Raw genomic sequence first — 26,242 nt, 5'->3', positions numbered from 1 at the left:
TTCCAAGCAGTTGGGTTTTTGTGATAATTAAGTGTGGAATTTAGAAAATCTAGGATTCTGAGTTGAGTTCGGGTTTATACTTTCAGTAGCTGCAACACTCCAGGAACATCTTATATAACAAGAAAGGAATCTTAGGATAAAAAAAAAAAAAAACACTATTTATTGAGTATCTGTTTTGTGTCAGGGCACATATTATTGTGAATCACAAAATCCCTGTAAAGTAAGACAGGGAATTCTTGTATTTACAAATAAAAGAAGGCAAGTAAGAATCTGGAGTAAAATTCCAAATACTCATAAAGCAGAACCTTTTATCTTGAATCACAGAGCAAGCCTGTAGGAGTAGTAGAGCCAAAGAGGCAGCCAACCTTTCTCAATGTTGAAATAAATGATTGCAAAACTGTATTTACAACCTCTTTGTAGCCTTATGCCAAAACCTCTGTACCAGCTGTTCTATAGTCCTGTGCCAGTGGTGTAGCCCCTTTTGCATAATAGGAAGGAATTTGAAGAGGATTTCAAAATTGTGTATATTCTTGGTACTTTTGAAAAGTGTCAAATTGGGAAAGGAAGGAGGAGACAGAGTTTGAGGAAGAGCCGAGGTCTCTGATCACTGGAGTGCTGAAGTTGTTAGGATATGTCCAGAGTGTCTTGGGGCAGCTGTTCCCCTGGAATCTTACGGTATGGCTCAAATGTGTTTGCCTGCACCACTATCTGTTTCTATGCTGCTGCCTTTAATCCTGTTCCCTTTTTACATTTTGTAGATTTCTGCTGAACAGCTCAGAAAACTAAATGATTCTTTAAATTTCAGTGTTTAATCTGCATAAAATATTTTGTCTTAATTAAAATGGGGGTGGGGAGAGAAAGAACAGTGTAACCTGTATCAGTCCAGTGCCTGGATTCAGTTGGTTTAAATAAATATTGACCCTACTCCTTCTTCTACCCTCTCCTCACTAGACAAGAATTCTCTCTGGTCTTCAGAATCGACTGAAATTCAAATAATACTTTTCCTGGAAGTGTAAAAGGAAATTCAGGAGTACAATTTTAAGTATTTCTGTTATATGATACTATAGTGGTTCTAGACTCAAATTAACAAGCTAACTTATTAGATAAATTCAGAGCACATAAAAGATGATAAACATACAGTTGACCTTTGAACAACATGGGGGTTAGGGGGCACCAACCATCCGTCTCCCCCCATGCAGTTTAAACTCTTGTGTATAACTACCAATAGCCTGCTGTTAACCAGAAGCCTATGGAGAACATAAACAGTTAACACATATTTTGATTGTGTATTCTTACAATAAATTAAGCTAAAGAAAATATTAAATCATAAGGAAGAGAACATACATGTACAGTACTAATACTGTACTTATTGAAAAAAATTCACGTGCAAGTGGACCCACACTGTTCAAACCTGTTATCCAAGGGTCAGCTGTATATATATGACTGACTGACTGACTGACTGACTTGCAGTGTCCCTTTGTATATGCAGAAAGTTGCACCTCTGAAGAACCTGTGGTCTTAGGGCATTTCCCATTCATTGTCAACTCTTGTGTGGATGCCTCTGCTGGGCAAGGCATTGCTTCTGGCGCTAATGAAACAGAGAGGAATGATAAATGGTTGTTCTCAAAAGACCTTACAGTCTAGTAGTGGATACAAGGAATTAGGGAGGAGGAAAAGAAAAACCACGTGAGCAAAGGCATGAAAGACCAGAGCCTCACTTTTGGAAATTCTGAGTGGAGGAAAATGTGATTTTAAGTACCTCAAAGATTTGGTGAAATTGTAAGATCAACCAAGTATTAGTGTTATAGAAGAGTAGTGGAAGATGAGATTGGAAAGATAGTTTCATTGTGTCTGAGTATTTTGATTATGCAAGAAATGTTTGGGAGTTTCTGAGAGAAACTCTTATCATGAGTATGGCACTAATACCAAGTGGTGGTTTAGGGAGAAAATAGAACATAAGAACTTGAGAGAGAGGGGATGGCGACAGGAAGATCTTTAGGGCAACTATTAGAATGGTAAATATAAAATGGTGAGGCTCAAGTAAAGTGTTGAGAAAATGGGAAGGGCAAAGACAAACAGATGCGTGTGTGCTGAGTACAGGTAAGTTGTCAGTATATCTTTGTTAAAGAGAACTGGCATGATTTAACAGAGAACTGGGGAGGAGAAAGAAAAGAGTCAGTGTTGAGATCAGCATTCCATGTCTGGATGTCTGAGAATGATGATAGTACAGACAGAATGGAAATGTTTGAAGAGGGAGGTGGCATGTTGTGTGTGTCTAAGGTCATGGAATGTGAATGAACATGGGGAATACCTGGTTCTCAGATGGCAAGGCTCTTGCATTCATGTGTTTAGACTGAAGATGCAGACTTGGGAGCCTTCTGGAGAAAAGGTACTGCAAATAGAGGTGGTCTCTATAATGATGGGTTTGCACAGAGACATTTGCTGAATGACCTCAAATCTGTTATCCTTGTTGAACTTTTTCTATTAATATAAAAGTGGTTGGATGGATGGTAGTGGAGAGCCGTGATGCTAATACCCTAACTACTTTACCGAGTTGTTTTATCAAATGACAAGGCATAGCAATGCGTTTGTAGTCTATAAACAGTGATACAAATATAATCTGTGAATATTTTATTGCCAGTGGTAACCAAGTATGGCTGGGGTTAGAAATACATTATTTGGTTCTATCTAAAACTGTCCCATGCTCTCACTCTTGTGCTCTGAACAACTTGATCAACAGATATCAATGCTGCAGAAAGCCCCTAATACCTTGTAATTGATAAGTTTTCAGAAATAAAAAGTAGCTCCTCCTGCTCAGCTCACATTGATCCAGACACCTACTTTAATGGTCTTTTTGGTTCCCAAAGGGTTTTTAAAATGAAGATCTCATATGTTTCTCTGTAGGCAAAAGGTTAAAGTTCAGCAGAAGCCTTTGGAAAGGAATGGAATAAAATTTTGAGAGGTCTTGTGTCTTCCTCCAAAGGTACATTCTAAGGAGAGCTATTTTTCAGGTTTAGTATCTTTTCTTAGCTCCTCAGGATTCTTAGTAAAATAATTTTGTTTAATGAAATGTTTGTGGCAAACCTACCTCTCAACCCCCACATTTTTAAAAAACTCTGAGTGTGAGGATAAAAGGGTACTATTGGATTGATCCAGGGATAAAGAGTGTACAAAGCAGTATGATAAAAGGATCATATCTGCTTATAGGGTCACGATGAGTACTACTTGGTTAGGAAAATGATGTTTTCTCTGAGGGAAAATAAATATTTTCTGAGGGAAAAGACAGGTATTTTCTCTTTATAGCCTCCTCTTCAGGACCATCAGTAGCAGGGTTTGGAAAATAAATAATGGGTGTCGTTTGCTGGTAATTCCAAACATAAACTATAATCATCTAGTTAGAAGTGTCCTTACCTGTTATCTATATTCTGGATCCAGAGAACTGCTATTGAAGGGTAGAAAGAAGGGATTCACCTGAAGGTGTGTTCACAGACTGTATATCACATAATAAAGGGAGAATGTGGCACCCACCATTTACCCAGTGTGTTTGTTGCATGAGCAGCATATGTTTCCTCTGTGGTTTGGGAGTTTGTGGATCTCTGATTTCTGCTGTGCCATGAAGCAGGTATTGGCTTGATTCAGTAAACATCTGAAGAACTGTTTTCAGTAGAACTGTTTTGTTCACTATTTTGCTGCACAGTTTTCTTTTTTAAAAGATTTTATTTATTTATTTGACAGAGAGACAGATCCCAAGTAGGCAGCGAGGCAGGCAGATGGGGGGGTGGGGGCACGGACAGTCTCCCTGCTGAGCAGAGAGCCCGATGCAGGGCTCAATCCCAAGACCCTGGGATCATGACCGAGCTGAAGGCAGAGGCTTTAACCCACTGAGCCACCCAGGCATCCCTACTGCGTCGTTTTCAAAAGGAGAGGAATTGTTGAGTGGAACAAATGAAGTATGGCAGGATGGATAGAATGTGAATGCTGGGTCCTGGTTTGAAAAGGAGCTTGGGCAAACTGACTGTCTTTCTTGCCAAATGGGAACCTCACGGGGTATATATATATGGGATGTATAAACTTAAATTACCAAGTCAGTGGTCCTTCCTCCCGTCCTTTCCCTTTCTTCCCTTTCTTTCATCTTTGCTTGGGGATTAAACGTCAGGAGAAAGGACTTATTTAGGTTAAGGGTTCAGGACAGTTACCACATCTTAGAACTGTGGATCTCGTACAGTTTAAAGACAACAGAGAAAAAAAAAAAAAAAAAAACCCAGGAACTCTGAACACATGAAAGAAATGAGCATGAACCAACAAAGATTAGGAAAGATCAAAATAAACCATAGTATATGAATTACATAATGGTATAAATGTGTTGGTATTTCTTCCCTCAAAAATTTTTTAAAATACCTTTCATTGTGGAACAAATTTTTCCATTTAAACCATTTTTAAATGTACAGTCTTGTGTATCTATTTCTAGAACACTTTCCTCATCTTACAGAATCCTAGGCAGATTCTAAACAGAAAACTCTGCCCTTTAAACAGTAACTCTCCTGGTGTCTATTCTACTTTCTGTTTCATGAATTTGCCTATTCTTGTACCTCACTTGAGTTGCATCATGTAATATTTGTCCTTTTGTGTCAGGTTTATTTCACTCAATGTAATTTTTCTGGTTTTTTTTTTTCAAGATTTTATTTATTTGACAGAGATCACAAGTAGGCAGAGAGGCACACAGAGAGAGAGAGTGAGAGGAGGAAGCAGGCTCCCTGCTGAGCAGAGAGAGCCCAATGCAGGGCTTGATCCCAAGACCCTGGGATCATGACCTGAGCCGAAGGCAGAGGCTTTAACCCACTGAGCCACCCAGGCGCCCCACTCAGTGTAATGTTTTTAAAGGTCATCCATAATCAGAATTTCACTCCTTTTTATGGCTGAATAATGTTCCCTTGCATGAATTACTATATTTTGTTTATCCATTCATCTGTTGATGGACGCTAGGGTTGTTTCCACCTTCTGAAGATTGTGAATAACATAGCTGTGAATATGGGTGTGCATGTATCTGTTTGAGTCCCTGCTAATTCTTTTGGTTATGTATGCAGATGTGGAATTTCTGGATGTATAACTTCGTGTGGAACTGCTAAAGATTCCTAGCTCCACCACTTTGCATTCCTACCAGCATTGCACAAGGGTTCCAGTTTTTCCACATCCTCCTCAACATCCTCTATTTGTTATTTTCCATTTTTTGGATAATAACCATCCTAATGGGTGTGTCAAAAAATTTTTTTTTTTTTTTTTTAAAGATTTTATTTATTTATTTGACAGAGAGAAATCACAAGTAGATGGAGAGGCAGGCAGAGAGAGAGAGAGGGAAGCAGGCTCTCCGCTGAGCAGAGAGCCCGATGCGGGACTCGATCCCAGGACTCTGAGATCATGACCTGAGCCGAAGGCAGCGGCTTAACCCACTGAGCCACCCAGGCGCCCCAAAATTTTTTAACACCTACTCTGATGAATGTTGGATGACCCAAAAGTGCTACTATTGTGAGGAGCCAGTTCCCTTGAGTTAACCAACTAAATGGGAACAGTGCCCTAAGTGGCTTATAAGCCAGTGGCTTATAAAAGGGGAGCTGTAGGGATTTGAACCATCATATATATAGTATCTGCTTTTTCATAAGACATTTTCATTTATAGTTTATATTTTGCAACCTTTGAAAAATAGTGGACTCTAGGGAATTAGCTGAAACTCTCAGTTTCAGAAGAGGCAAAATTTGGGGGCTCTTAGTTGTGTGTAAACTGCATGGGGCACTCTGGTCAGCTCTTGGGTTTGGCTTTCAAAGTTTGGATTAATGGCTTAAGCAGTCCCAGGGATGAGCTTTTGTAAAAGTCCTTTGGTCTTACCTGTCATCTTACTTCACCTTTTGCCTTGCCTAATGTATATAGTAAGCCTCAACGTATTTTCAAGTGGAGAACCAAAAAATTCAGGGAAGGACCTGGTAGAAAAGGCTATGAAAGATATTGAGCTGTGGCCAGCTTCACATGATACCATTACTGCTCATAAATCAGTCATTTATTCCATATTACTTGTAGGGGAGGAAAACTTTTCCTCTCTTCCCATCTAGGTTCTTTGGCTGATTTGATATAATTAAATTGACACAAGGCAGATTAACAGGAGAAAAATAAATTATTTTAATTTTGTATGTATGGGAGCTCATCAAAATATGAGATTCAAAGAAGTGACCAAAGCAGGCAGCTTTTATACCTTTGAGACAAAGAAACAATAAATCCCTTAAGAGTTAAAAAGACAAAGATGTTTGGGCTTGGGGTAGCAAATTAATGGAAGAAATAACAAGGTTTATTTATATAGCCTTCTTTGCCCTGAATTGCCTATCTCTGGCAGTAAGGATGCTTTCTATCTCCCAGGTGCAGGGAGGGTACCTCTCACATGGGGAGATTTATTTCTTGGTTTCGGGATAACAGGAAAGGTCAGAATGTCTTTCTTGCACTAGCTCTTTCTTGAGTAACTTCAATTAAAAATAATATGTGAGGGTGGCATATTGGGGCAGCCTGCCCTGAACCTTATCACATTGCTTCAGAGATCTAGTTTCCTGTTAACAGTATTTTCCTGTGCCTAGGAGCTCTTGTTGAGTTGAATGAGCCCAGGTACAGAAAATCTGTTGGCAGATATTTCTGACAGACAGCAGTCTTTTCTCCCTTGAAAAACCCACAAAACTGTATTGAGAACTGGTGAGCCAGAGCTGTGGAAAAAAAGGAATTCATGGGATTCATGGGTAGCTTATTCCTACTGGGATAGGGCCCCATGTTGGGCTCTCTGCTCAGCAGGGAACCTGCATCTCCCTCTGCCTCTCCTTCTGTGCGGGCTTTCTCTCAAGTAAATAAAAATCTTTGGGGGGGTAAAAAGAATTCATAACTAGGGAAATTGATTTAGCCTTTCCTTTAGGGTATTGTGGGTTTTGTTGTTGTGTTTTTAATAACACTAGTCTTGGGATCTGCTTGAGGGCAGGGTAGAGGATTTTAGGATCAAGTAAGTTTGGGAAATCATATCTGCTCTAGTCACCTATTGGTGATTAATAATGCACATTAGCACCTAGCACCTTAAAGTTTGCAAGAAGCCTTACTAAGAGTCAGTATATCTGTTTTGTTTAATGTGGTGTTTTCCAGATCTCTTAACCCTTTTACTGAATAACCATTTAACATTCCTTAGAACAAATATTTCTTAGGGTACATATTGGGAAAGTAGACTATTGCTTTTAGTGTACATGACTTTAATATCAAAGTTTTGAATAAAATATGGGTATTCTTGAGCCCAAAGAAGTGTGAAGGCATCCTGAAGAGCAAGTTGTTAACACTTTCTTCTTGTTGTTTGGCCATCTAAATATCAGTGTACCTTTGTATTTGGGAGCGATGTATCATTATGGAAGATTCTGTGCAGTGGTAATTGCTGTAGAAACCTTTATTCTTTTTTCTTTTCCTTCCACTTTTGTTGTTCATGGTCTTTCACAGTGAATGTTTGGAGTGGTACCAGGCATTTTGGAAAATGGGTGCAAAACCTTTGAGATAAAGATAATTGGTTGTGACCTTGGGTCATTAGTTTTAGAGAATTAAAGGACCTTCTACTTCTTGGGGTAGCATTGGCCCTTCACTCATCCTGTTTGCTGCTACCTGAGAGGCTGGGAGAAGCAACTAAGGACCTTTAACTATCCCAGGAGGATGTGCTCAACTCTTCACATGGTGGATACGCTCACTTTGGGAATTGGTGTCTATAAAACATTCAGCCTTGCTGCCAATAGCTGTCATAGATGTCAAGATTCTGAGATGGATGAGCTGTGGAACAAAAGAAAGCATTGCCAAAATGTACCTATTGATAATCATCACTTTTTATTTTATTGGTACATCCTAACTTAATATCTCATTCAATTCTCATAACATCCCTTGTATAGTTAAAGGAGAATATTTGTGATTCCTCAGTAGGATGCTAAGATACAAACTTAAATAATGTGCTCAAATTCATAAGCCTGCTTAGTTTTAATTATGGGATCAAAACAGGATTCTAGGTCTCCTGTCAAGTGCTCCAAACAAGTGCTCCTTTTGCTAACTGCATTGACAACCTAGTTTTGAGGTCAAGTGTTTAAATAAAAAATAATAATAATAAAAGGTTTCTCCTGCTCTGCAAAAGTAGAGTGCTCCTATGAAACCTTTCAAAAGCTGAAATGGCATAAAGTGGAGAAGCACTTACCATTAATTATGTGGAAAATTTTTTGAGCATTCCCAGGCTCAGGGTATAACCTCTCGTAGGATTTTCTGATATCTTAGGATACATCTAGCTAATGCATGCACAAAATAAATCGGTACAAAGCACAGATGTTCATAGACACAGTTCAGGCCTGTGGCAGCTTGGTGCTGCGATGCTGGGTGGTTCCTCAGGAAGGAGCTGGGCGGGGCATTTGTTCCTCTGCTTGGGATGTGTTCTGTCTCTTCAAGAGCCCCAAATACAACAAACACTTAACACTATTTTTACCTATTTTCATAAAAACAAAAATCCTCTTCGGATTTGCTTCAGTTAGCAAAAATAGGTACCAGGGTAGGTCTTTGTAAAAGTGAAGTGCTGTAACATGGACTTCAAAAAGTGGGGTTACCTCTATTTGCATTTGCATTTTATGGTTTTATGGCTTAGAAAATTCGGTGGCTAGGAAACTAGTATTATTAGTAGTATTGTGTTCTTTCTAGAAATGAGAAAAATGAGGCCTAGAAAGATTGACCTACCCAGTTTTACATAGTTTGCAAGTGAAAGCTGCGACCGAAACTTAGCTCTTTTTTGTCCAGTGTATTCCCAGATAAACCAAGCTGTTGGTAGATGGTGTCTTTAGTTGATGGCAATAAGTATTTGTTTAATAGAACTTAATCTTTTTGCGAAGTTTTCAGCCCTGTTGCTTAATAAGAGTAAACTTAAGATTTTAGAGAGTATTAGAATTTTCTCTCATATCCAGGCTATAGACCAGGATTATACTGACCCACTTCATTGAATGCATCACTTGAATCACACACCTTTTTGGAGTTGAAGTAATAGGTCTAGAAAAGGCAGGTGACTGGGGATGCCTAGATGGCGCAGTCAGTTAAGCATCTGACTCTAGATTTTGGCTGAGGTCATGATCCCAGGGTTGCAAGATCTAGTCCCACATCGCTAAGATTCTCCTTCTTCTCGCTCTGTCACTCCCCAGCCTTAAAGGAAGGAATGAAGGGAGAAAAGGAGGGAGGGAGGAAGGGCAACTGATACTGTTTCTCACAGGAATCAAGGGAAGAATTAGGACTCAGATTGTATGTCAGCAGTAGGGTCAAGGCATGAGGCCACATAAGGAGGAACTGGACCAGAACTGGCCTTTGTCAGGAGCCTAAACTGTATCATGGGATTGAAATGCATAGTTAATTCTGTTTGTAGGCTCAGCCTGGGCACTTGATGTTTCCTAGACCAGAACTGCAAAGTGGGAATGACAGCCCACCAGAGGGGAGAGCCTAGCAAAGATCAGGAAATAAAAATGATTGTCAGTTTACCCATCTAATTATGTGGAACAGTTATTGAATCTCTTGTTGATAGTCTCTTTCTTGTTCTGCAGAGGCCTTTGAAATTGATGTAACACTCTGACCCTCCAGTCCAGATATATTAGGTATGGAGCAACTCAGCTTAAATTGGCTCTTTACATCAGTCTAAGAAAGGATATTGCAACTAGACTGAATGAGAGCAAGGTGCTGAGTGTAGGTCAGTGGTTCTCAAATTTTAGGGAAAGTCAGAATCACCTAGAGGACTTGTTTAAACACTTAACTGTGAGAAGAGTTTCTGCTTTAGTTGGTCTGGGCTAGAGTTCAAAATTTTGCAGTTGTAACACAATCCAAGTTGATACTGATTCTGCTGGTCTTGGGATCACACTTTGAGGACCACTGATGTAGAAAAAGATGATGAAGTGGGTATTGCTGTTTAGTCCCCCTCAATTAAGGCCTTTGCAGAGGAGGGAAAAGGGAATTAACATTTAAATTTAAGGCTCTACCACAATCAAGACTCTGTGGAGGTGATTTACAATCATTATTTAATCCTTGAAACCCCTCTGTGGAATATTTTCCTATTTCCCCCCAACATAAACATGTTAAAAACTTATTGGAGTAATTCCTTTTTTAACATTTTTTAAAGATTTTATTTATTTGTCAGAGAGCAAGAGAGTGAGCGCACAAGCAAGGGGAACAGCAGGCAGAGGGAGAAGCAGGCTCTCCACTGAGCAAGGAGCCTGATGGAGACTTGATCCCAGGATTCTGGGATCATGACCTGAGCCAAAGCAGACGCTTAATGGACTGAGCCACCCAGGCACCATTGTTGATTTTTATATATTCATTACTCTTTTTCTTTTTCTTTTTTTTTTAAGGTTTTTATTTATTTGTCAGAGAGACAGAGAGAGTACAAGCAGGCAGAGTGGCAGGCAGAAGCAGAGGGAGAAGCAGGGTCCCCATGGAGCAAGGAGCCCGATGGGGGACTCAATCCCAGGATGCTGGGATCAAGACCTGAGCCGAAGGCATCCCCTTAACTGACTGAGCCACCCAGGTGTCCCTCTTGTAGATATATAACAGATATAAAATGTGGGTTAATTTTGCAGTAATGATTATTCAATACATGGAATTAAATATTGAGAATACTCTCTCATGCAGAACATAAAGTGAATGGGAGCTTTACTTTAACATTAGATACATCTTTCAGATCACAGGAAAAGATTTTGTCATGGTGGTTTTTTTTTCTTTTTTAATGTTGCCAATTGGTTATTGACATCCTTTTTTAGAAACAAAGAGAGGAATGGTGAATTTCAGAATAGTTGATACTAAGAAGTGACCAAATTCTTGAGATTGCAACCATTAAGCCTTACTCTTCTAAAGTGTTCTTTGTTAATGTCATTTTTGAAAGGTCAGCTTGTTTTTAATGGTGCTCAGTGAAGTTACTTTGTGTTGTTGTTTGACAGATTCACACAGAAATACTAAAAAATAAATAAAAAGCACTGATCCAAACGTTTGAATTGAAGGCATTCTGGGAAAACCTGCCTTTTATTGTGAAAATCATCTCTGATCTTGAAATTAAAAGTAAAGCTGGAAAAGAATTTACAAACGAGGAAAAAACAAAGTTTGGAATCGGACTCACAGGATCTGGGCTTGGAAATGCCTCAGGTAAATCATACAAAGCAGGTGCAAAGTTTTATATTTTCCTACTGCAGAAAGTCCATACTATTGTTTCTGTAAGTTCTCTGAATCTTAACACAGCTTGACAAACTCCCTTTTTAAGACACTTTATTTCTGATCTCAGCTAGTTTTGAATACATGTCCGTCCTTCCATTGCTTCTGTTTCCTCTTTGCTACACTTTGAAATTTAATGAGCTTGACATGGGGAAATGTGGTGAATGAAAATTTGGTTAGAAGGGGGCCAGATCTGCTGGCTTTAAGGAGGCTCACCCAACTCCCCTGAAAATTAATCTGCCACAGAAAGCCCATGTCCATCTCCTTGTCTGCTTCCTGTTTCCCAGTTATTCCTTTATTCCTTTCCATTTATGCCTTATGAATTTAAAAGTAGTTAGGAGGAAATGGTGAGAGATTTCAACCTTTTTCTTCCATATAAACACATATACTCCTCATACATATATATACTATTCACAAAAGGTTACTGAGAATGATTAGATCTATTTATATTATGGTAACTACTTTGAATTGATCAATCTCTGGTTTGAGTCAATCTCTGAAGTAAGAAAAGAAGCCCTGTTTTTCCCCACTGCACATCCAGACTTCTTCCTGTCCTCCTCCAATGGTTAGCTCTTATCCTCTTTCCTCTTTGGGTTTAGTGCTGAGGAGAAACGTAGAAATAAGGAGAGGGCAAGGACTCTTAGGTGGCTTCATGTAGAGCCAGGCAGAATTATGCCTTGAGCACAGAAAATAAGCACCTTGCTGGGATTATCCAGTGGCTCAGAGGCAGGCAGCAGAGGCAAAGAAAGGGGATTTGCTAGTTGATATTAAGAAGACCAGTGGCCTAGCTCCACCCCAATCTCCTGGCCAAGTGGATTACACATACTGATTTGGAGTTCTTTCCCATTTAGAGTTTAGTTTGCTGCTTTTGGACTACTTGAAGTTAGAGCTATAACACACTTACTTTGAGCTTACAGTCTGATAGGGTTGGGGAAAATTAGAGAAAGAAAAGACTGGATTGGGAAGTACCAGTGAAGAAAAACATGATAGGAGAGCATGTAAGAAGGCCAGTTTGTGGTAGGTAGAAGGTATATGAATAGAGAAATGTAAGCAAATAGATTAATAGAATTTTTTTTAAGTTTTAGCAAAAACTTGCAGAATAAGAACAAAAAGGCAAAGAGGGAATTTTTATTCTTTCACATCCTCTTCCTTCATCCAAGTTAGATTTCAGAGTGAGGCCTTTTACTTGTTTGGGCTGCTTTACGAGCATGGGCCCTGACTTCCTTCTGGAGTGATTTGTGTAGATGTTGAAATGGAAAAGTGGGTTGGAGAGAAAAGAAGGAGCATCAACTCTTAGTGCCAGGTCTTTTTCCCCTTATTTATTAAAGAATGACTTGTACCCTTTTCTGGGATCAGGATTAAGGCTGCTGAGCTCATGCCCAAGTTTCTGGTCTCACCAGTAAGATTTTGGGATATTTGGCTGATCCAGTATCTTCATCATCACATTCCTGGAGGCACTGGTTGCACTAAAGGTGCCCAAATTGTCCTCCAGATTGTTTGTGGAAATAAGACACTGGAGTCACTTAGGAGTACAGAATGAGACCAACTTGTTATCTCTGCAGACCCCAGGAAATAGGAGGAAGTGCTCCATATTGGGAAGATAGAAGAGGAAGTGTTGTTAGAGATGGGTTTGAAGAAATGTTATATAGCCGAATAAAAGTACTCATTAGGTAGTGAATGCCGATTCTAGTGGCTGAATAAGCTTTAGTTTTTAGAAGTTAGGTATAAGTAACAGTTGCCACTTTTTTCTATTTTTAGTGCATCTTCATTATCTTCCTAATTTAAGTTCACAATGTAATGCTAGTTAAATCTCTCAAATGTGCTAAAGAGTAGAAAATATACAGAATTGTTGTAAAACTAAGAAGTTAGTAGGTGTCTGAGTTATGGATAATAAATTGGTCTTGGAGTAGTCTTTAACTTTCTAAAGTTAAAATCACTCTGTTGTAGCCTAGTGTAAGCGGAATGGATCCGCCTTTTGGGGATGCCTTTCGAAGCCACACCTTTTCAGAGCAGACTCTGATGAGCACAGATCTCTTAGCAAACAGTTCAGATCCAGATTTCATGTATGAACTGGTAAGTAACATTTTCTTGGATTCTGCTTTAAGTTATTTGGGGTAAAAATATTGTGGTGTAGGGTTTTTTTTTTTTAATTTATAAATGCCTGAATAGAAAAAAGGATGTCAAGTTTGATTTTTTGACTGTCAGTCTAGTAATTTTAGAAGGCTTTATGAACCCATTGAAAAATAGTAAGAACAGGGAGGTGGGTGAGGGGATGGGTGAAACAGGTGAAGGGGATTAAGAGTACACTTACCATGATAAGCACTGAGTAATGTGTAGAATTGTTGGATCACTGTATTGTACACCTGAAACTAAAATAACACTATATGTTAATTATATTGGAATTTTTAAATATGCATATGATTATAAAAGTAATTATATATAAATACATGCACACACACAGAAAGTAGAAAGAGTTTATCTAAATATCTTCAAGTTCAGTTTTTGATGATGAGGATGGGAAGCTGTCTTTTTTGATATGCCGGACTGCTAAAGGACTCTTCAACTGGGATATTTAGGAATGATAACATTGAGCAAAGCATATGACACAGAGAATATGAGGTAAAAATAGCAATTCCAAGCAGTATACTTATCACTTATTCCCAAGGTAAATAGAAACCTAAGATTCCTAAGAAGAACATTTAAAAAATAATTTTAATTACATACAGCTTAAGCAACATGGAAGTATATAAAAACTGCAAGACTAAATATACAAATCTGTTAATTTACTAAAAATCATTGAATTGTACACTTAATACAGGTGAATTTTGTGGTCTGCAAACTGTACTTCTTTAAAACTCTTAGAACACAGACTCTTTAACTCTTTAACTCTTTAACACACCCATAAGCAAAAAGGAAGCAAGAAAGCTGCCACACAAATGCAAAAATCAAAACAAACTGGAAAAATGAAAATGTCCTCGTTTCCTTCCTGAACCTCCACCTTCTAAACCTTTTCCCCAAAGATAAGTACTCCTAACAGAGTCCTTCTGTTCATATATAAATACATGAGTATTTTAAGTTGGATAAGACATTCATAGATACTGTATACTGTAACTTAATCCTTTTAATGTAAAGACATCTGGTAAACAGCCTCTCTTGCTAGTACATTAGACTTTAACTTCATTCTTTTTAATGGCTGCATAGTCTCACTAACACATTTTTAAAATCCTATTTCTGTCACACTCGTGAGGAGTATTGTAGTCCCCATGCCCAAGCGTTGTTAACCAGGTCTAATCAAAGATCTTAACCTTCTGTGGTGGAATTTCAACTCCTCTTTGATTTGCTCTTTGCCTCTATATTTAAGTTCTCAGTTCAGAAGACAGGTTCTTCTGTGATGAAGGTAAGGTCTTCATTATTTGCTTTTAATTGAAGCTTGTTTCAAAGGAGATCCTCAAATTTTTCTAAGTCAAAGATCAAGAAACGTAAACCTTTTTCAGAAAGAGTGTTTGTAGTAAAGTTCAAGAGTCCTTGATATTTAGACCAGACGTAAGCCTCTCGAGGGGCATATTTTCCCTTTGTTTTCCTTGCCCAAGAAAATGATATTATATGGACTGGTAAAGTGACATGTAAAGAGCCTTTATCTTAAAACAGACCAGAGGTTAAATACTGACTTGTCATTTTGGTACATGGATGTGAGGATGGAGGTGAATACCTCTTTCCTAAAATATGGTGTGTGATTTTTTTTTTTTAACTTTTCTCAGGATAGAGAGATGAACTATCAACAGAATCCTAGAGACAGCTTCCTTTCTTTGGAGGATTGCAAAGACATTGAAAATCTGGAGTCTTTCACAGATGTCCTGGATAATGAGGGTGCTTTAACCTCAAACTGGGAACAGTGGGATACGTACTGTGAAGACTTAACAAAGTACACCAAGCTAACCAGCTGTGACATCTGGGGAACAAAAGAAGTGGATTACTTGGGTCTTGATGACTTTTCTAGCCCTTACCAAGATGAAGAGGTCATAAGTAAAACTCCAACTTTGGCCCAGCTTAATAGCGAGGACTCTCAGTCTGTTTCTGATTCCCTTTATTACCCTGATTCACTTTTCAGTGTCAAACAGAATCCCTTGCCCTCTTCATTCCCTAGTAAAAAGATCTCAAGCAGAGCAGCTGCCCCTGTGTGTTCTTCTAAAACTCTTCAGGCTGACGTCCCTTTGTCAGACTGTGTCCAAAAAGCAAGTAAACCCACTTCAAGCACACAGATCATGGTGAAGACCAACGTGTATCATAATGAAAAGGTGAACTTTCATGTTGAATGTAAAGACTATGTAAAAAAGGCAAAGGTAAAGATCAACCCAGTGCAGCAGAGTCGGCCCTTGTTGAGCCAGATTCACGCAGACGCAGCAAAGGAGAACACCTGCTACTGTGGTGCAGTAGCAAAGCGACCAGAGAAGAAAGGGGTGGAGCCTCTTCAGGGTCACATCACTCCAGCTTTGCCTTTTAAAGAAACCCAGGAACTGTTACTCAGTCCCCTGTCCCAGGAGGGTCCTGGGTCAATTGCAGCAGGAGAGAGTAGCAGCCTTTCTGCCAGCACATTGGTCTCAGATTCATCCCAGAAAAAAGAAGAGCACAATTACTCCCTTTTTGTCTCTGACAATTTGGGTGAACAGCCAACCAAATGCAGTCCTGAAGAAGATGAGGAAGACGAGGATGATGTTGATGATGAGGACCATGATGAAGGATTTGGTAGTGAGCACGAACTTTCTGAAAATGAGGAGGAGGAGGAGGAGGAAGAGGATTATGAAGATGACAAAGATGATGATATTAGTGACACTTTCTCTGAGCCAGGTATGGTAATGCTTGGAGGCTTACCAAACGGACCTTTCTCCTGTCTTGAGATATAGATGTTTTCTTTGCCTTAGTTTGGGGATTAAATGACTTACTATCTTGGCTCAAATAAGTAATTGCTTTTTTTCTATTCAGGCAACTCTAAAATAATCACTTTTGCTCATATAGTGATTCATAGGCTGATTCTTCGAGGGCTTCTTCTTAATTTATGTTAAGAGACTAATTTGTTACTCTCTGAGCAGCTGTGCAAAGATGCCAAGAATTGATTGATTTAAAAATATTTCTATTTATATACATGTCTCTCTATTATAGTTGAGGCAAGTTAAGAGTGCCCCAGTGGTAAACCAAGTGATAGTGCTTTATATTACTCATGCTTACAACCAACAAGACCTACTTCATGCATAATGTAAAAAAAAAGAGCTTTTTGTGTCTGTCCCATCTTTCATTCACAGTTTTTTTTCCATTTAAGAAAAATACATGCTGTAATTTAATGAACATGAAGGATACTCTGCTTTTTTTTTTTTTTTAATATACACAGCACATATAAATAAAAGGAAGGAAGAAAATGAAACCTGTGGGAATTGATTCGCTTCATTCAGCATTTACATGCTTGGGCTGTTGCCACTGTTGGCTTGTGCAGTATTTATGAAAATGGTATTGCCAAGTGGCACACAGTTTAAAATGCACAAAGAAGTGAAGATCTTCAAATTTAAGCAAAAGTTGTTCTCTTCAAAAATAGTGTTGATGCTGTAACTTGTATATTAAAAAAAAACAAGTTATTTTTAAAACCTTAGAAATTGCAAGAGAGCTCTTTTGTTATAATTGCTGGAATTTCTGGCAGTATAAAGACTGGTATTTAATTTTCAGAAAGGTTTTTAAGCCATAGTAGATATATGGTATACCTGGCAAAGCACTATTATTGCTAGAAAAAAGACTGCTTTAGTGAAATCTTTCTGTTACACAAATGCTTAGATTTGTGTATTTGATACAACCAAATTTGACTCGGGTGGAGTTTCAAGTAAGGAAAAAGTACTTTAATCCAGAGGAAAAGGGCTTATGCCTTTTTTGGGTTTACTTTAGAACTCTGCATAGTCTAGATAGGACAATTATTTTTTCTACTTAGCAGGAAGGTTTTTCTCTCAACAACTTAATAAAGTTTGCTTTGAGGGGCACTTGGCTGGCTCAGTCAGTAGAGCATGTGACTCTTGATCTCAGGGTTGTGAGTTCAAGCCCCTGGTGTAGAGATTACTTAAAAAAAAAAATCTTTAAAAAATCTGCTTTGAGGTGTTTCAGGAAAAGTTGTCTTTGTAGCTAGTGGTAAGTTATATAGCTTCCTCCCATGGTAAGCCCAGAGTGCTGTCTATGAGTCGTCTTCAAGGTCTGACCCATCAGCCCTATCGCTTTGAGTTCCATATTTAGGATCAGGGTAGGAGGGTAGGGGAAGGGTGAAACAAAGGGAAGATGGGTAATAACTAAGGGAAATGGAAAATGTGGAGAAGGAGTGGTTTGTCCCGGTAGATGCTTAAAGAAACATGTAAGTCAGAGGGAGTCAGTAAATCCTGCCATCACCAAGCACTATGCTGTCTACCCCACTTCTGGTTGTAGTTTTGCTCTTATCTTGTAGAGTGTTTTTACCTGGATAAGTGTGTTGAGAGATGACTAGGTCTGTGAAGAGAGATCACTTAGTAAGTTGACCCTCATTTGCATTTTGTCAACCTTTTAACTTTCATGGGTGGGAGAGGAGAACCAGTGTTATAGCTGGTGTTGTCCTGTCATGCCACATTCCCTTGCCTTGTCTTCTATAGAAGAATCCTGTTGTGTGAGCTTGTTGGTGGTAACCAGCACTACTTTGAAACAGAGATGCATTGGCTGGGTAAAACTCTCTTCTTGACTCTGTTTAACAATGCTGAATGTTTGGATGGCATTTAATTCACTCCCTTCCAGTTGACTTGAAGTAAAGCCTCTTTGGTTAGTATTACTTGGACAGTTTTCACAAATGTTAATGAATGACATGATTTAACCACAAAATCAACACAATTTTGTGGTATTATTTGGGCTCTATTCATATTTGCTAATGAAAATTTCCCTTTTTCTTAGAAGAAAGAGCTAAAAAAGTGGCTTCAGGAATGCAGAAGTGAATTATTGGTGGAAAGCAGGAAGAAATTCTTTGAAGCAGAAAAGTGAGGATAGTTATGGTTTCTTCAGAGTGCTAGTTTTAGAGTGGGTTGATTGGTTTAATTTGCAGCAGTTTACAAAGGCCCTTTTGTGATGACTAGCTCCCTTGATGCTGTTTCTTGGCAGTTGGCTACAACAGTGCCTGAGCCTACAAAGCTCCAGGAAAGGTGTAAAATGCAGTTTCAGTACCTCCTCTGGCCTTGCTCCAAAGTTTTAATAGAGCCTATTCTGTCACAGGCTATGACTGTTTGGGGTCATTGGGATTACGTGGTGTAATACTAAGAATTGGGCTCCCAGAATGAAAGTTTATTTTCTAATCTGTACTAAACATTTTCAAGATTGACTTTACCAATAGTCTGCACTAACCAAAGATGTATGGTTAGAATTTGACACAGTAAATGTAGCCTTTTTGACTTACATTTGATAATCATGTCAGATAAGCCCAATAGGAGCTAGACTTCTTGATTCATGGGACTTGAGTCAGTTCTAGCTCTGCCAAATCACTTAAAGCCTCCATGAGCATGTTTCTTTTTTTAAATGGGGTTAATGATACCTTTTTTACTGGGCTGTCAGAAGTCTCAAAGTATCTGTAAGTGAAATATATAAGTATATTAAATGAAAAGTAGTGTTTTGCCCAAAGTCCAGGCCACCTGAGGAGGGTTGCTAAATTGGGGAGAATATCAAAACAGTTATCAGAGGGATGGGATGCCTGAGGAAGCTGTATGTGAAAATGTTTCCTTTATGCTTTGGGTCAGGGTAGATTTAAATATGGAATACTAGCTCTTCTATTTTTTTACTGAAGTATAATTGACTTACAATATTCTCTTAGTTTCAGGTGTGCATCTTAGTGACTGTGCATCATAATTACAACATGATCCCCATGATAAGTCTAGTTACTGTCGGCCACCATACAGAGGGTTGGGTTTTTTTTTTTTTACTTATTTTTTTAAGTTTTTATTTATTTTTAGTTAAGTATGATTGGTATATAATATTAGTTTCAGTGTATAATATAGTGATTCAATATTTATGTACATTACAAAATGATCTCTACATTAAGTCTAGTTACTAACTGTTGCCGTACAAAATTATTACATTATTGACTATTTCCCAAGTTGTACTTTATATCCCATGACTGATTGGCTTTATAACTGGAAATTTATACCTCTTAATCCCCTTTACCTGTTTTCCTCCTCCTTATCTTGTATATGGTTTGTTTGTTGTATTGTGGATCTGTTTCTGTTTTGGTTTGGTTATTTTGTTTTTGTGGAACACCAGTTCTTGACATTGGTAGGAAGTTGGAAGTGTTTTTGTTGGTCTATCTGCTTGTGTTGAGGTATTCCCAGCCATACTGGGTTAATTCTCTGAGCCAGTAGTTTCTTCAAGCCAGTAAGTTTTTCTTGGCCTGGTGGAGCCAGGTATTTGGAAAATGACATTTCTGGTGGCACCGTGTGGCCCTTGCATCTTTCCAAAAGCTAGGTTGATCTCTGGAACAAGATGAAATCCTTAATTTGAAGTGTAGCATTGGCACAAATAAATAGGCCAAAGTCATTGTTTTATGTATCTAACACAAGTTCTAAAAATCAGACTTCTCGAAATGATGGTGTGACTTGTTCATCATTTCTTCATAAGAAACTAGAGTTCACTGTCACACTCCTTGCCATGTTGTTTTAAACTACCACATGTGCACTTTAGTGCTGTTAATACCAGCAGTTCTACAGAGAGTTCTCTTGATTGTTGCCTTTGAAGTCAATTCTGGTCTCCAAATTGATTCTTTTTTATTTTTATTTTATTTTTTTTTAAGATTTTATTTATTTATTTGACAGAGATCACAGTAGGAGAGAGGAAGGAAAGAGATCACACAGAGAGAGAAGAAGGGAAGCAGGCCCCCTGCTGAGCAGAGAGCCCGATGTGGGACTCGATCCCAGGACCCTGAGATCATGACTTGAGCCGAAGGCAGTGGCTTAACCCACTGAGCCACTTAGGCGCCCCTGATTCTTTTTTAAAAGGTTATGTTTATTGAAGTATAGGAAGTATAAATATGAAATTCGCCCTTCTCTAAGTGTACACTACTGTGAGTTTTGAAAAGTGCTTGTACTGCTGGTAACCACTACCACCCTCAAGATACAGAAGAGTTTCATCACCCCCCCCAATTTCCCTTGTGTTCCTTTATTTATTATTTTTAAAAGGTTTTATTTATTTATTTGACAGAGCAAACAAGCAAGAGCACAAGCAGGGGAAGCAGCAGGCAGAGGGAGAAGCAGGCTCCCCCTTGAGCAGGGCCCTGGGATCATGACCTGACCTGAAGGCAGACACTTAACCGACTCCCACCCAGGCGCCCCTGCCTTGTATTTTTTTAGAGTCAGCCCCTCCCTCCACTCCCAACTCCTGGCCCACCGCTTTCTAGTTTTGCCTGTAGTTTTGGCTTTTCCAGAATGTCATACAAATGGATCTATATTTCTGCAGATATTATCACTTTTTTAGTGTCAGTTCCAGAGAAGTCATGTTTTTAGGAGACAAAGTGGTCATTCTGCTTTGTCAGTGCTACCCAAGTTTTCCTGTCCACCTTAGTGTTCTATACATCCTACGTGGGGTCCATCTCCACTCCTCCATGTACTTAGCAGTAATGACGTGGCGTACACTAAGATGAGCATTCTCTGAGGGTATTTTAGATTTGTAAGTCATCCTGCGTGAGGTCTGACCAACAGTTCTAGCAGCTCAAAATTAATTTTTTTCTGAAACTCTCCCTTAGTAAGGAAAATAACTTCTTTTAAAAAAAAAAGTGAAGTAGATGCATATTGCTTCCAGTAAAATATTAAACTAGGCATATGTGTTTTTATTTGCGAGTCTGTGAGAACACTCTCATTTTTGTACTTTTACAAAAGGGGTAGGGTGGGAGGTAGGCAGAAAACCTATTCTATGGACAGGTTACTGCCTCACAAAGCTCTGGTAGGATACAATCACAGAAATGCACACACTTGTCTGTCTGGGAATGTTTTGGATGCATAAATTTTAGACGGAAGGCATTTTAAATCATAGTGTAGGGTCTTAGTACCATGATCTAATGGTGCATTTGACATTCCTAGAGCTATATTTCATTATTCTCTCAGTGAGTGCCTATTTAAAGATATTTTTAAAAGATTTCCTACACTAACTCATACGAACCAGAGAGAACTATAAGGAGGATAAACTTATAGTTACCTATGATTATTAGTCTCTGAATATTTTATGAGTTAGAGATCTCCATATTCAAAGTTATTTTATAGACCTGGTCTGTTACCTTTGATATGCCAATGATGTTTTCAGATGAAAGGAAATATATCAAGTGACAAATGGAAGAGATCTTTTTATTTGCCTTGATTGCTTTATTGAAATTTATGGGCCTTAAAAATTGGGGATGGGGGTGCTTTCCTTTTTTTTTTTTTTAAGGCTATGAAAATGATTCTGTGGAAGACTTAAAGGAGATGACTTCAATATCCTCTCGGAAGAGAGGTAAAAGAAGGTACTTCTGGGAGTATAGTGAGCAGCTCACCCCATCACAGCAAGAGAGGATGCTAAGGCCATCTGAATGGAACCGAGACACCTTGCCAAGTAATATGTACCAGAAAAATGGCTTACATCATGGTAAGAGGGAATTGTGGTCAGACATTTCGTGTCACTAATACAGAAATCATAAACCATAATGTTCCCTTTCCATGTACCTACATACTCAGCCCTTACTAGTGAAGTGGAGAGGGGAACAGGAGAGCTGCTCTATTAGCTATCTCTGCAGAGATACTCACAAATAGCATTTACTGGTAGTGAGAGCCATCACCTAAACAGGGAGGAAGCTCTGCAGAAAGGATTTCTGGTCACTTCCTATTCTACTTACCCTGCCTGGGAAGGGACCAGGAGACTGCTGATTGAGTCCTGACCTGCCACAGTTGCAATAGACCAAAAGGGTTGGGGAGAAAGGGAATGGGCTCCAGCATCTTTCTCTTCCGTTCTTGTCCAGTCTCCAGGCTGAAATGTAAATAGGGAGATTGGAATCAATGGTGGTGGGAAGAAAAGAGGAAGCAGAGGAAAGGTAATAATTGTAGAGAAAAGAAATGGAGGGCACCTGGGTGGCTCAGTGGGTTAAGCTGCTGCCTTCAGCTCAGGTCATGATCTCAGGGTCCTGGGATCGAGTCCCGCATCAGGCTCTCTGCTCAGCAGGGAGCCTGCTTCCTCCTCTCTCTCTCTCTGCCTGCCTCTCTGCCTACTTGTGATCTCTCTCTGTCAAATAAAAAAGAAAAAAGAAAAGAAAAGAAATGGAGAGAGAAGAGTTGAATGGTAGGAGTTGGGAGAAGCTTATATAATCTTAGGCAAAGTTTACCTTGGAAGATGTAATTAAGTAGAGTTTCTTCTTTTATTTTGTATGATCCAAAATCTGTACCAAAAGGGCAGAGAGCACTAGTAAGTTTGGCACTCAATGAACAGTTTTAGTAATCTCTCATGCTACAGATGTAAGTTGCTAAGCAATTTTGTTTTGACACAGGAATTATATCAGAAGTATTTTTGTGCCTCATATTCCCTCTCCACTGGCACTCAGTCTGTACTCTACTGTTCTTAGTGAATAGACCTAGCTTTGGCCTTCACATTAGTTTTCTGCGAGAAATGAAAAGACAGGTCCAGTAAATGGTAGGCAGCACATGGCCAGTACGAGGAAAATTGTTTGGTATATTGTAGTTCAGAAGGCCAGGCCATCTCTGTTGCCTTCAGTGATAGGGCAAGACCCCCAAATCTTCTCTAATGTTATTTATCAAACTAACCAAGGAAGAGCTTTCACAAAAGGCAGTACTTACTTGTTGGCCTTTTGAGTCCAGCACCAGAGTATATGTCTGGGAAATTTTCAGTCGCAGCATCACAACATCTTGGTTTGAGTAAAATCTGTTTCTTTTCTGGGTGTATGTTCTACCCTTGCCCTGATTTTTGGATGCAGTGAACTTGCACTCCAATCCCGAGGTTTATGATGCTTATTACCACTATGCATGTAATTAAGATTCTGTCATACCCAGGGCTAGAAACTTTAGGGTGGAGAAGGACTTGGCAGGGACTGGAGCTGTGCCATACTTCCCCAATTTCTTGGAGGCACAGGTGGGAAGGAGAGAAGGCTAGCTCTTTTAGCATATCATGCTGAGACTTCTGAAATGTGCCAGGACTTGACGGAAGGGTGAAATGTGGTTTTAATATATGGCTGTAGAATATATCTTTGGTGAAATAAAATGATCTAATTTAAACTTCTTTTAAACCATCTGTAGGGAAGTATGCAGTAAAGAAGTCACGGAGAACTGACGTAGAAGACCTGACTCCAAATCCTAAAAAACTACTCCAGATAGGCAATGAACTACGGAAACTGAATAAGGTGATTAGTGATCTGACTCCCGTCAGTGAGCTACCCTTAACAGCCCGGCCAAGGTCAAGGAAGGAAAAAAATAAGCTGGCTTCCAGGTAAATGCTAATCATGTTCACCTGTGTAAATAAAGCCTTGGTGGTGAGGTTTTAGACTTTCAGTGAGCTTTTATTAGATGATTGTCAACCATTTATTCAGAAATATGCTTTTATAAATATTATAATGAGAATATTGTAATTTTTCCTTTGAAAATAAAAGATGGTATTTATGCTTTGTTATGCTTCATAAAACCAAAAGATGGTGTTCTGCTTTTAAAGGGGAGAGGTGAATGGACTCAAGTGCATTGTATTATAAAAATGTAAAAATTTATCATAGTTTTACTTTTTCTTTGTTTTATGATAAGTCATTTTTTTAATTGGGGTATGATTTACTTGAAGTAAAATGGATGCCTTTTAATGTACACTTTTATGGGGTTTTTAAAAAAGATTTACTTAGAGAGTGAGTGCCAGTAGGGGGAGGGGCAGTGGGAGAGGGAGAGAGAGAATCCCAAGCAGACTCCGAGTTGAGCATTGGAGCCCAGTATGAGGCCTGATCTCACAACCTTGAAATTACGACCTAAGCGAAAACCAAGAGTCTGTTGCTTAACCAACTGAGCCACCCAGGCTTGTCTATGGTACACTTCTTTGGATTTTGACAAACGTATCCAATCATATACACACCACCACAATCACCAGTAATCATCCTTTAAAAAATTTTCCTCATGCCTCCTTGTAAAGGAAACTCCTTCTGTCACCCCTAATCCCTCCAACCACTGATCTGTTTTCTGTCCCCAGAGTTTTGCCTTTTCTAGAGTGTCATATAGATGGAATCCTATGATACGTAGCCTTTTGACTCTGGCTTCTTTGATTTAATATGATGCATTTGAGATTCATGTTTATCCATGTTGTTGAGTAATAGTTTGTTACTTTTTATTGCTGAATAGTATTCCTTTTGGGGGATATACTACAGTGTGTCCATTCACCAGTTGAAGGATATTGGGCCAGCTTCCACTTTTTGCCAATTAAGATAAAGCCACCAGAAACATTCATTTACAGGTGTTTGTGTGAACATAAGTTTGCATTTCTCTTGGGTAAATACCCAAGAGCATATGTTTAACTTTATAAGAAATTGCCAAAATAGCTATTTCTGAAGTAATAATGTAAAATTTTTGAAAAATCACTGTTTTTCAAAGTAGCAGCATGCGGTATTTTATATCCCAATTAGCAACATGTGATGGTTCCACTTACTTTACATTCTCTTGGTATTGTCAGTTTTTGTTGTTTATTTTAGTGTATTTGTCATTATTTTTGGACGTGCTAAAATTTTCAAAAATCATTTGGATTAATGATTATATTGTGTGTTTTTTGGAAACTGAGTTCCTTGATATAAAACATCAGTAGGCAGTGATTTTTGGTTGTTATTAGAAAATGTTTGACAGCAGCAAAAAGAAGTATATTCTGAATGTTCACTTAAAAAAAGAAGTGAACTAATTGCTCCTTCCTTTCACAGGGCTTGTCGATTAAAGAAAAAAGCCCAGTATGAAGCTAATAAAGTGAAATTATGGGGCCTCAACACAGAATATGGTAAACCTAAACTTTTAAGAATTTGATTAATCTCCTATTACTTTGCCGACCATTCTCTTTTTCTTTGGTTTTGTTATTTGCCTTCCCTGTATCCTGCCAAGTTTTAGGCCAGCCTCCTTTTTGTTCATTCATTCAGTAAGCTACATACTCACTCTTATTCATTCATGTTCTCCTTTTAATGAGTGTCTGTATCTGTGGCCCCCCATCCCAGATCTCCTCTCTCTCCTGAAGAGCTTCTCTGCTTGTGACCACAATAATCTCCTACTTCATTTTACAATTATGTTGCTATGTTAGCCAATTTTAGTGACTAGTGTTTATTTTAATCTCTGAGTGGATAATTTAGATGTGTATTTTACAAATTTGACTGCTCATTAGAATCATCTGTTACATGCTAAAGTACAGATTTCTAGGCTTCTCCCCAGATCCAGTGAATTGGAATCTGTGCAAGTAGAACTCAAGAGTCCATATTTTTAACACTATCCCCATATTACACTTGGGCAACTATCTTAGCACTTACTTGGTAACTGTTGGTTTAGCTCGGTACCACCCAGTCTATCACAACATGGCACATGTAAAAATTATCATCACTGAGGTATCTTGGAATTTATCAGAGTAGGCTGCTCATGGGAAGGGAGGCCCCTGTGGGCTGAGAGGATTAGCATCTCAAACCCCTGGAACCCTTTTACTGTACACTAGAGGTTTGGAAAGCTCTGGTTTTGATCTTCTGTACTAAGAACCACCTTTCCTTTCCTCCTCGATCTCTTACTACTCCTTAAGCCTGGTGTCATAAGAGTTCATATGTTCTTTTGCCTCTAAAACTGTCTTATTCACTGTATAGCTCTTGGGTTAAGTTGTATCTGAAAGTGGATAAGTGGTAAAATGGTAAGTTACTATTTGTTTCCAGAGACTTTCTGAAGTCCAGCGCGACATCTGGCACATAGGTGCTCAGTAAACTTTGTGCAGTTTTCTT

At 38.8% G+C, this 26,242-nt stretch overlaps 1 protein-coding gene across 6 annotated transcripts in view; it reads left to right on the top strand.

Moving 5' to 3' along the window:
- CREBRF (CREB3 regulatory factor) overlaps positions 1-26,242 on the top strand; it is a 61,201-nt gene that overhangs the window by 10,442 nt on the left and 24,517 nt on the right. For 3 of the 6 annotated variants that reach the window (XM_013060646.2, XM_004737589.3, XM_004737588.3), the window contains exons 2-7: positions 10,995-11,196; positions 13,210-13,335; positions 15,021-16,107; positions 21,709-21,903; positions 23,559-23,748; positions 25,199-25,272. In XM_013060646.2, the coding sequence (XP_012916100.1) occupies positions 11,188-11,196; positions 13,210-13,335; positions 15,021-16,107; positions 21,709-21,903; positions 23,559-23,748; positions 25,199-25,272 (1,681 nt within the window). In that variant the 5' untranslated portion in view covers positions 10,995-11,187. Of the gene's footprint in view, positions 1-9,611; positions 9,663-10,994; positions 11,197-13,209; positions 13,336-15,020; positions 16,108-21,708; positions 21,904-23,558; positions 23,749-25,198; positions 25,273-26,242 lie in introns of all 6 variants that reach the window. The other 3 variants (XM_004737587.3, XM_045075599.1, XM_045075598.1) reach the window with 3 other exon arrangements.

The sequence above is a fragment of the Mustela putorius genome, unplaced genomic scaffold (assembly GCF_011764305.1).
Source record: "Mustela putorius furo isolate JIRA1106 unplaced genomic scaffold, ASM1176430v1.1 tig00000145_pilon_pilon_pilon, whole genome shotgun sequence".
Taxonomy (NCBI): domain Eukaryota; kingdom Metazoa; phylum Chordata; class Mammalia; order Carnivora; family Mustelidae; genus Mustela; species Mustela putorius.
This window is presented reverse-complemented; position numbering and strand designations above follow the sequence as displayed.